Below are 12,213 nucleotides of genomic sequence, written 5' to 3'. Positions count from 1 at the left end.
AATGACATTTTTTGTGTTCTCTTTTTATGTGGAAAAGTACCGAAAAGTATCGAAAAGTATCGAAAAACATGTTGGTACCGATACCGGTACCAAAATGTTGGTATCGTGACAACACTAGTGTGTCTGGGTGTGTGAGTCTGACGGTCTCTCTGTCTGCATGTACATGTGCAGAAAGTCAAACTGTTAAGCGCCACAGAACTCCTCTCTCCCTAATGATCTGATTGATTACACCTGCGTGGCAGCCTGCCCTCAAAAGTTACCATGGCGACTCAACTAACTACTTACATTTTACTGTGTGGAACAGTGTTGTGTTTGTGTGTTTGTGTATGCGTGCATGTGTGACTGTGCGTGAGTGTCTGTGTGTGTCTGTCTGTGTGAGTGTGATGCCTGTGTTTGTGCGTGGACATCCTCTGTCAGTCTGGTTTATCATGTGTCTGTGTGGGGCTGTGTTTAAAAACATCTTAACGAGCAGCCAGGCTGCACCTGCACTGTTCCATTTATAGACATGATAACGAGCTGGCCAGTACAGCTGGACCAACTGCACACAGAGCAGAGCAGAGAGATTTGAGCTCTGTGCAGCTTCCGAAAACAGCCCATAAAAAGAGAACCGTACCTCTTATCAGAATGTGGCCATGACTACTGGGGCAAGGAGACCTTCCTGAGCACATTGATGTGCATTAAATGTTTGTAGGGCAAAAACTTTTCTCAGGGTCGCAAGGTAGAAAAGGGGGGCATTTCTGTTTTTCTAAAAAAATCAGCTCCTACTTTTATATTGAAGTCGATGAGCCACTGGAGCGGGTCTAGCTGCACAATTAGGCTCACTGAGACAATTCTGTAAGTCTGTCTGCTGTTTTGAGCACATCAAATGAGACACGACAAGTGTGGCTACAAACAGTGAGGAAATCATGTGTCTAGAGTTTAATTTGTGGCCGTGCTGGCAATTTATCCAGAAAAAATCCTGAATGTTTTTTCGATCCCTCTCACTCTAACGATGATGTCACTCACTCTAAGCCCTGCTCGTTAAACGCAACACACAACCATTATAAAGCTGGATTTTGTCAAAAAACTTAATGATTTTAAAGCGGCCAAATATCAGAAACTGTTGAAGATATCAATAAGCTGAGTCATAGAGTAATACTTAAAAAGTTTGTCTACAGCTTAGAATTTGAATGCAGTCTCTTGCTGAAAGTATGTGGACGCTTTAAAGGCAGAAAGAAGTAAGAAGATTTGAAGAGTTTCAAGACTGTTCCAATGCATTCTCTATGGGCCAAAAAAAAATCAGAAATAGTTGAATATTGCAAAAAGTATGAATAGTTGAAAAGAGAAAAGACATAGCACACCTGTCCCGAAAAGGCTGAACATTTTGATGTGAGAATTGTTGAAATAGCACAAAGTATGAAGGACTAGTTAAGGAACATGCGTGTGAATGCTGAAACCCAATGCTGAACCATGCTGAATTAGCAGAATAAATTGACAAAGACATGCGGAATGGCATACAAGAAACATGTCCATGGAAGGAATAGAACCCACAACTTCATGAGTGGTAACCTAACACACTAACCATATGGCCACAGAGAACCTGAGTTACAACTAGAAACAGCATTTCCTAACGGAACATGCGTGTGAATGCTGAAACCCAATGCTGAACCATGCTGAATTAGCAGAATAAATTGACAAAGACATGCGGAATGGCATACAAGAAACATGTCCATGGAAGGAATTGAACCCACAACTTCATGAGTGGTAACCTAACACACTAACCATATGGCCACAGAGGACCTGAGTTACAATGAGCTTTATACTATGAGGAATCAAAGACTGTCCAATGACAGCTGAATAATTGGAATCAAAAGTCAAGCAATGATGTGAAATGACTGAGGCAGGAATCGAACCCATGACCCTATGAGCATTAAGCCTTTACTCTGCCACTCAGCTACAGAGAGCACACTGCTTTCAAGACTGTTGTCATTCACTGTAATGTGATGATGTGCTGCAAACTGGTACGAGTAATCAAGGAGATAACAAACACCTGTAACCAATTGAAGGCGGTGGAGGAGAGCAGAATTCAACATAACATAACAAGAGTTCTTCCCTTGGATTCGAACCAGTGACCTTGGGGTTGGCAAGCGGCCACCCTATCCCCTACAATACAGCGGAGTTGTGGAGAAGAGAGGTTGAGACTTTCATGAATGTGAGATTTTTCAATTATGCTTTAAAAAAAAAGTAAGGAAAGTGCAGAAATTAGCCACACCAAGTAAGTAGAGGACTTTTTTGTGACCTGTGACTATTTTTTGGTGAATTAAAAAGCACTTAACAGCAAGTTACAAAGTTGAGCTCCTTCTCCTGCTGCTGTGAAAAAAATGCATTGGGCTGAATGAGAGCAGAGAGCTCCCTGGCTGCATTTAAAAAATATTTTAAATTATTATCTAAGTCTCTTTGCATTTTTGACGGCATTGTGAGACAGAAGAAGAAGCGTGGCTACAAACTGTTTCCAAAATCATGAGTGTAGAGTGTCATTTGTAGCTTTGCTGGAAAGCTACAAATCAGCTTGTGGGTGACGATGATGTCACCCACTCTGACCCAACCCCATACACACTCATTGAAAAGTGTGAAATTTGTCGGAAATCCTCATGTGCTTTTAAAGGATTTATCTCAAAAACGGTACAAGCTATGAAAAAGTTGTAAATACAGGATGAATACATTAGAAGTTTGTCTACAGCTCAGAATTTGAATGAAGTCTCTAGCTGAAAGTATGTGGACGCTTTAAAGGCTGAAAGAAGTAAGAAGATTTGAAGAGTTTCAAGACTGTTCCAATGCATTCTCTATGGGGAAAAAAAATCAGAAATAGTTGAATATTGCAAAAAGTATGAATAGTTGAAAAGAGAAAAGTCATAGCACACCTGTCCCGAAAAGGCTGAACATTTTGATGTGAGAATTGTTGAAATAGCACAAAGTATGAAGGACTAGTTAAGTGTCAAAAGTATAAAGAAAATGGTCGAACAGAGCTTTATACTATGAGGAATCAAAGACTGTCCAATGACAGCTGAATAATTGGAATCAAAAGTCAAGCAATGATGTGAAATGACTGAAGCAGGAATCGAACCCATGACCTTATGATCATTAAGCCTTTACTCTGCCACTCAGCTACAGAGAGCACACTGCTTTCAAGACTGTTGTCATTCATTGTAATGTGATGATGTGCTGCAAACTGGTATGAGTAATCAAGGAGATAACAAACACCTGTAACCAATTGAAGGCGGGGGAGGAGAGCAGAATTCAACATAACATAACAAGAGTTCTTCCCTTGGATTTGAATCAGTGACCCTGGGGTTGGCAAGCGGCCACCCTACCCCCTACACTACAGTGGAGTTGTGGGGAAGTGGTTGAGACTTTGATGAATGTGAGATTTTTCAATGATGCTTAAAAAAAAAAGTAAGGAAAGTGCAGAAATTAGCCACACCAAGCAAGAAGAGGACTTTTTTGTGACCTGTGACTATTTTTTGGTGAATTAAAATGAATTAAAAAGCACTTAACAGCAAGTTACAAAGTTGAGCTCCTTCTCCTGCTGCTGTGAAAAAAATGCATTGGGCTGAATGAGAGAATGAGCTTGTTGAGAAGTCACAATAACAATGGCTAGCAAGCGAAAGCTAAATCAGAGTGTATCACTCGCACACTTTGGATTCACATCCAAAAGGGTGGCACTCAGAGAATAGGAGATTGACGAATAACTTAAAGCAGAAGTAAGCGATCCGGTCGTTTTGGCTAATGCTGCGTTCCAGGTAGGCTTTTGAAACCGTAAATTACAGCTTCAAGTCACAACTTACGATTTTGTAGCGTTCCAGGCAACCCACTCGTGTTTTTCCGACCTGTTTTACCTGTGAAAGTGCACTATAACGGCCACTCGTAACTTCCGACCCGTGAACTCGTACCAGATCGAACTGGTACGACTTCACAGGTCGGAAAAACACGAGTTACGAGTTGCCTTGAACGCACCATAACAGTCCTCGTCCCTACGTCACCACATTCACGGCGTCCCTTGGCTGCACACACAGCCCTGCATGCCGTTCTCTCTCCTCATTGGATAAAAACTGTAGGATACGATAAATGTTTTCTCCTCGGCTCAGAGCAGAGCAGAGGGACTGGGAGACCCGTGTTTCGGTCCAAACACTCTATGTAAGTGATTGCTGTCGGAGAATATAACTATTTAAGACTTATATTAACACAAATATATCACTTACTTCTGCTTTAAGGTAAGAGGCCAGCCTGCTTCAGCATACTATGGCCTGAACCCGCCATGGTGTTGTTTGGCCAGGCGCCTGTTGTGAGCTATTTGTCTGTGCTTTTTCAATTTTCGTGATGGCCTTTTATACAAATGTGATTTGTCAATGTGTTCAATGCTGTGTTTAAACGTATTTGCTAGATGGATGGTTAGATACTGTAAGGCTACATGATCGGTCATAGTGCAGGCTGAGGTTCTCGTTAAAGTGCACTGATTGCACGTCAGTCTCCTGGCATTTATACAGTTGGTTGTTATTTGAATGCACGAGTTTGGTGTCAATTAGTCTTTCATTCATTTTAATTATTGTATTTTATTTATTGTCTATTCGTTTCTGCATTGCACTGATCGCGTGCCAGTCTCCTATACATGGCATTTATTCATTGTTCAAGTGCGCCAGTGTGGTGCCAATTATTGTCTTTTATTTATTTTAATTATCGGCTTGTATTTATTGTCAATTACTTTCTGCATTGTAATGCACAACTTTGCCTCTCCTTTTTATAGGCTCAAACAACGTACATCTAAAATTGTTGAGTGTGTACGTGTGTGTTTGTCATAGGCTATAGGCTGATTGTCTTGGCTTATTGTAATGTTATAGGCCTACTGTATAAAAAGAAAAAAATAACGGTATTGCGCAACAATCGTGAGTTAGGGACCCCCCCGAATATTGATGGGTATTTCGCACACTGGTCTAGAGTTTAATTTGCAGAAAAGGTTAAATATTTTAAAAAGTATAAATAGTTAAAAAGAGAAAAGTAATGCCGATAAAGTTTTAAAAAAAGCTGCACGTTTTGATATATGAATTGTTGAAATAGCACAAAGTATGAAGGACTAGAAGAAGACCGTAAAAAGGCGGAAGAAAATAGCAGCTATTTCATAGCTGTTGGGACCAGTGCCCGGTGCGATTGCCCGTGGCCCTAAATATACAAACATGAAGCAGAGCTCAAATTTGAGCAAGAAAAATATACATCCAAATGTTAAATATAAGATACTCAAAAATAGAATACATATGAATAATTGTCAGAGTTTACTCTTATTTGCTAAACAGTGATATCCTACCATATAGCTCATCAATTAATGTTGGGATAGCCTACATCATCATTCATTTGTCAATCATGTTTTGTTTTATTTCTCTAAGTCTACAGTAAATCTATCTTTCTCTTTAATGACCATGATGGCTAATGAAACAAGATGACAGTTTACAATTTTTTTTTTTGGGCTTTTCATGCCTTTATTTGCAGCAGATTGGAACCGGGGTAGGACTGTAGCCTCAACACGTGCTCTGTACCAACTGAGCTAAACACCGCCCCAGGTTTACAACATTTTTATTTATTTATTTTTTTTAATATTTTATTTGTGAGTTTTTTTTTTCCTTTTTTAACAAACAAACAGACATATCACACACACACAAAAGGAAGACAAAACAAAACAAAGAAACAGACATCATCAGACAACATTTTGAACACAGGTTTAGTTCTGTGTAGGCTGCATCAGCTCAGATCTTTGTGCACTAGCCTGCTGATAGACAGATACATCATTTAATTAACCTAATTATTAATTCCATTAACTGTATCTTAATTCATAATCAACCTCAGTGTATCGTTGTTAGTGGTTTAATCAAATGTAAGCATAAAACAGAACAGAACAGATTAGAGTCTCCAGACCTCTGCCCTCATTTAATACTTTGATCTATTGGACATTATTGTTGATTATCAGAGTGGGGCGTGGTCGCTTTTCATTTAAAATGAGTTAGTCCCGTTCCTGCCCTATGATTGGCTGAGGCAGCTGTCAGTCATTTGGTGAGCGGAGCCTATAAGAGCAGATTGAGCCGCTGTCGGTGTTTTGCAGCGGGGAGTGAAGAAAAAAAGTGAAGAAAAAAGACAAGAAGAAGGAGAGGAAGAAGGAGAAGAAAAAGAAGACGAAAAAGAGGAAGAAAAAGAAGAAAAGCTCCAGCTCGGTGTGTGTGGTTTTCCTGCAGGAAAACAGACAAAGGAGAAAGTTTGAGGAGAGAAGACAAAGTTTTCGTGTCTGAGTGTTTTACTGCAGCAGAGACAGACAGACACGAGGACAGAGAGACAGATCCCTGTTCGAATCCCCGGTCTGTGTTGGGTTGAGCCAAGCCGTGAGACATCAGCATCTGTGTGTGTGGACAGTCTCTGGGGACAGAGGATGTCACCGGGGTGTGTCGGCGCCCGCAGAGCGACCTGCGGCTCTCTGACAGCCCGGGACCGGGACTACTGCTGCTGCTGCTGATGGTCTACCAAGACCAGAACCGGGACTACTGCTGCTGCTGCTGCTGAGGGTCCACCACGACCAGAACGGGGACGGATCTGGATTTACATCTGGATGTGTAAAACCCGGATTAAAGCAGTGGATCGGTGGTGGACCGAGTCTGGTTCAAGATGTCCTCAGAGCTGGCTCTGGGTCTGGTCTTCAGGGTTCTGCTGCCCCTCAGCCTCACCGCGGGTAAGTGGATCTGTGTGTGGGTCCGGGTCCGGGTCCGGGTTCCTCAGGTGGCTGTGGGTCAGCAGGCAGCAGGGAACAGCTGATCTGAGTCCAGCCTAGGGGTTTCTGATGCTTTAGCCTACTACAGCACTCTGGCCCTGTAGACCCTAACCCTGTGTTACATTTATAGACAATAGAGTCATAATTAAGTAGAAATAAATGAATGCGTGATCAGAATGAAGTCAGATAGCTAGATCATTTCCTGGCTTGAACACTTTGACATTTCTACAAGTGTGTAAGAAGAAGAAAAAATCAGATCATTCTTGGTTTTGTCTTCAACAGTGGAAAGGATTTAGATATAGTGAAATGACATTTATGTATTTCTTATGAAGATGATCTTGTTATCTAGAAATCCAATCTGCCTGTTCTTAATGGTGACTCCTAACTGGATTTAAAGAGGAGAAATCTATATTTATGGATTTGGACTTTAGTCTATCAGACAAGGATTTCCATCAGTTCTGGGTCATGTTACAAACATAAAACAGCTGCTGTGTTGTTTCTAAATTTACCGGTTCTGCCATGATAAAACTACAATGGTGCATTGTTTTTAAATGTTGCTGTGGCCAAGAATTATGGGGCGTTCCAGGGTTTTCTATGCTAGAGGATCGCAAATGGGAAATGCTACAGGTCCTTACCTCAGATCTTATCACAGCAGTTGCACTTCAGCTCAGTTACTCAGTGTGGACATTCATAAGAAGAAAAAAACAACTATTCCCAGTTTGAGAAAGCAGAAAGCTTGAAGTCATTATCACATTTCAGTGTAAACGTATAAATCTAGTCCCCAACTTTTACATTTCACTACATTCAAACACTCCATAAACCAAATAATAGAGAAAGACCTATAATACTATCCTTAGCCACTCCTCCAGCACTGTCCAAGGCTGGACAGGGGCATCACATAGAAATCCATATAAGCAATGTATATTACTAATATGAAAGTTGTCCATCCATCCATCTATGTTTTGCTGGAGACAGACCTCCAGTTCGCTTTAAAAAAGTATTTAGTTATAGTTACTACTTTCCCCAATAACTCAGTTATTAACTGAATTACCAGGAAAGGTATATTGTGTTTTTTTTAATATAAATAAGCAAATATGTTAAATTACTTGGACTTGCCCCCCTAACCCTCTAACCATAGCCTAACCCTAACCTCCCGTTTATCTGGAACTAACCAACTCACTCAGTATTCCTCCGCACAGGTAGGCTCCACGACGCTGTGGCGCATTTTATTGTCAGTAACGGTAACAACATTATAACAGGGGAAACAGTCACTTAGTAAAAGTAGCACCAGCATCACTGCTGAAGAGTGGACCAATGCTTCTGTCTGCAAGTCAATGACCACTTGGGTGTTGGAGGTTTTCAGAAGGAGGTAGTTCTTGTCTCTCTGGTTTACTGAAGACCACCGTCAGATCCCTGTTCTCCTCCTCCTGTTTGTTCCTCATACACACCACAATTGCAGTTTCATCCAAGTTCTTCTGTGGATGTGGCAAGAATAGAGAGTTGTATCTAAAGTCCAATGTGAACAGGAATGGAGCAGAGCCGGATAAACGCAAAGGCAAACTAGATACGTGTCTAGGGCCCAATTGGCACGGGGGGCCCAGACAGAGGGACCCAAAAAAAACAAAAAACCCCATAAATAAATCAAATCAAATAAAAATATATAAATATACTATTTATTTCAGTGTTAAAGCAGAAGTGAGCAGAATGTTTGTGTTAATATAAGTCTTAAATAGTTATATCTTCCGACAGCAATCACTTCTATAGAGTGTTTGGTCTGAAACACGGGTCTGTCAGTCACTCTGCTCTGCTGTAAGCCGAGGAGAAAACTTTCCTTGTATCCTACAACCTTTATCCAATGAGGAGAGAGAACGGCATAAAGGGGCAGTCCTCTCTGTGTGTGCAGCCAAGGGATGCACGTGAATGTGGTGACGTAGGGACGAGGGCGGGGACTGCTAACTCCATCGGCTGACAGGAAGTTAGACAAAACCACCGGATCGCTTACTTCTGCTTTAATATCTCAATATTTCATTAACTAAAAATATATAATGACGTTGTTTATCTTTAACATTACGTTACATCACATACGTCAGCCAGTTCAGTCAAGTGCAGAGGTCAGGAGGACCATGGATCTATTCATTTATTTATTTTTATATTATTTTCTCATGTTTCTTTGTGTGACTTCCTGCCTGGCTTGACGCGATCGCTCGCGCACAAAATAGACCAGGCGCCAAAACGATCGCTGCAGGTCGTATATACAGTATGTCCTTTCCATTTCTTTCTCTTTTTTTTTAAAATGTGTGTTTGAAAACGATTTGACAGACAAGTGTCACACCAAGCCCTGTAGCACTTGTTGCTTTAAAAGAAATCCACGAGTCAAACCATCCACGAGTGTGGGATGACACACAGTTTGTTTGTTGGGCGTATCAAAACTTTATGTCTCAGTTCAAATGGGAGGAGGAGTTAGGAAGTAAATAGCATGCGATGGGGAGAGAGCCGCATGGAAGGGTTACTGGTGCTACTGCCTTAAGAATGGCAATGGATAAGATAAGGATAATTGGCCATTACTGGAAAAATAACTCCTGACGGGGGATTGAAGCCCCACGCACAGTGGAGGGGTGAGGTGACCCCCTGAGGGTATCTGTCCACATTCAAGACCTGTCTGAGAGAGGAGCTGGACAGTGCCGCTGTCCCTAGCAACGGTCTGTAGCTATAACAACAATCATTATACAGAAATATCAGACCTCTGAAGGCAGCGACTGATCAATCCGAAAATTAAACAGAATATTTTTTGATTTTTATTATACGTTAAACCTTTCCATGGCAAGGCCCCCTGAATAGCATTAGCTCCTGTCCAGGGACCCCCTTTGAAAACCTACTGAGTTTTGGAACAGTTAACAGTTAATGGTCATGATGTCATGAATGATAATTTGTCTGGCAGACAATTAGAAAGATGAGTATGGCAAATAAGGTTTCGATATGTTATATTATCATGAATTAGATTTTAATATAATATATTAATAATGCCCAAAATACAATAATTTTATTTTATTTTGTTATTTGTATTTGTTCTCATCTTCCCTCTAATTTGCTGGGGACCCCCTAGGAGCCCCTGGCGGCCCCCACTTTGAAAACCACTGCTATACGACACATGACTTATTTTGGCATACAAAGAAGAACCAACTTGTAACCAAAGACTACACTATGTAAAATGTGAATTAACTTCTTATTAGTAACTTTGGTAAGTTTCAGATTTCTATTCATAACATCGACTGAGGGGGGCCAAAAAAATACAGTCTGCCTGTGTAGTCCATTTATTGAATCCGGCTCTGTGAGGAGCCCCAGTGCTGCCTTGATCTCTTCAGCTCATGTTGTGCACACCCAGGCTTCTTAATTGTTCCCATCCCTGAAGACCCTCGTTCTTGTGGTTGAGGGGGGGTCCTCCTGACTCCTGATGATACTGGTGATCCAGGGTTTGTTGTGTGGAGCAGCACACTTCAATCTGTACACTCACCACAGTCCTTTAGGGGCCCAGTTCCTGAATGAGTGGGTGGTTGCAGCCTGCCTCAGTACACAGAGAGCTCATGAACAACCAGAGTATGAGCTGATCTGCAGAGTGGTGCTAGAGCTGAAGCAGTGTAGTAGGCCTACGTGATGTTTGCATACAACATCAAGTGTCTTAATGTTGTTTTGGACAGTCAACATCAACATGAAGATATGCTCAAAGTCCCTCATCGCTGCAGTTAAATCAGAGTGCTGGGACTAGACTTTTGTAACAGTCTCGTAAATGACGTCACATGTGCCTGCAGACTCTGCTCATGTGGTGTTGCACAATATACAGTATAGGGGTGTGCCAAAAAATCCATTCACATAGGAATCGCAATTCTCATTTAATACGACTCAGAATCGATATAAAATGTCCCAAAATCGATTAAAAAAAATAAAAAAATGAAACAAATCTGCTGGCTGTCAGCCTCCATTTCCTTAGAATTTAAAAGGCAGCATGTTTAACTGCACTATTTTTTTTTTTTTTTTAAAAGAGACACTTTTAATTTTGTTACTTAAGCAGTATGTGATATTGCTTTGATGCAACTGTTTCAACAATTCCATCTAAGCATGGATAAATGTTTAAAACTCAATAAATGTGAAAAAGACACTTTAGTCATTCTGTCTTGTAAAGCAGACTGGAGTAGATCATGAGGATCCTTTGCACACCGATAGACTGAAGCAGAAATCATTAGGAATCAAATCGTTTGGAATTGAAAATTGATTTTGAATGGAATCGTAGCCCCAAAAATCAGAATCGGAATCAAATCGTGAGATAGTAAAAGATTCCCACCCCTAATACAGTACTGATGCTAAAAAGGTATCTAGATACCATACAGTTTACCTGCTATTAGAACCATTAGAGTTCTTTTCAGTGTGTGACAGTGCAACACTCTTGCTCTGTTTCTGCAGGTGTAGTGGGTAGTATGCCACATCTCTTCACAGTGACACAGCAGATGACAAAATGACGCAAAATGTAAATGCCTGGGACATAGTCAACAACTAGAGCAAACCCATGGACACCACAAAGCCTGTTGTCCATCTGTAAAAGATGTTTTAGCCCCAGTATGTAACTTATTTGGCTTTTTATTAGCAAAAATCAAATATGTCTTTCATAAACGTATTTCACTGAAGTGGAATCACACCCACATACAAATGAAAGCTTTCTGGTACCTTAGAATGAGTTGTTACAAGTCGTTACAAATACAGAAGTGGGCGACGCACCGAACCGAGGCGGCCATGTTGCATCGCCATTTGTAACCACGGAAACTCAGCGGAGCTGTGGGCTCGGCCTGTTAAAACTGTCACCACTGTGTAGTGTGAGGAAGGACGGAGGATCTGGTGTTGCATTCAGGTGCAGTCAGGCAGACGGCCGTCGGCAAACCAACCGGATGTCATTTTACTCCACCAGAGAAAGACGGTAAAACAATACCACATCACCATGACAACATATTGTCACGTGTATTGTTTTGCCTCGTGCTGGTGGACCACTTGTTTACATAGACGCTTGTTTATCCTGTTACATGCAGCGGCTGTCGTTCGTCTGCCGTCTGCCCCATTTCACGTGAATGCAACATGAAAAATACAATCGAGTTGCTTGCGATATACAACCACAGTGCTAGATGGGAGGAATTCCTACACAATGTACCTTTAAAGTACACTGCATTTTGTCATATTTAACAGTTTAACACACTTAAATAAATAGTTATTCAAATTGAGACACAGCACTTGTTTATGATGATTCCTGTGTTGTACTCAGACTGAACAGTTTGGTGTTCCGGTTTTACAACTGTCCACTTTGCTCCAATGTATCAGAAGATCAGATCCATCCCATCATTTCTACCCTCTCCCATTGCTCAGCTTTGTTTGAATTTAATAACTTGGGCCTC

At 41.1% G+C, this 12,213-nt stretch overlaps 2 protein-coding genes across 2 annotated transcripts in view; one reads left to right on the top strand and one right to left on the bottom strand.

Annotated features, from left to right (window-relative positions):
* The window catches only part of tubb6 (tubulin, beta 6 class V), a 403,096-nt gene that overhangs the window by 276,610 nt on the left and 114,273 nt on the right, over positions 1-12,213 (bottom strand). The gene's annotated exons all lie outside the window — the stretch shown is intronic.
* The window catches only part of LOC311003561 (piezo-type mechanosensitive ion channel component 2-like), an 82,366-nt gene continuing 76,773 nt past the window's right edge, over positions 6,621-12,213 (top strand). Inside the window, exon 1 of the mRNA XM_083995328.1 lies at positions 6,621-6,742. Within this exon, the coding sequence (XP_083851454.1) occupies positions 6,679-6,742 (64 nt within the window). The 5' untranslated portion in view covers positions 6,621-6,678. The remainder of the gene's footprint in view (positions 6,743-12,213) is intronic.

This window comes from Trachurus trachurus (genome assembly GCF_905171665.1).
Source record: "Trachurus trachurus genome assembly, chromosome: 20".
NCBI classification, from domain to species: domain Eukaryota; kingdom Metazoa; phylum Chordata; class Actinopteri; order Carangiformes; family Carangidae; genus Trachurus; species Trachurus trachurus.
This window is presented reverse-complemented; position numbering and strand designations above follow the sequence as displayed.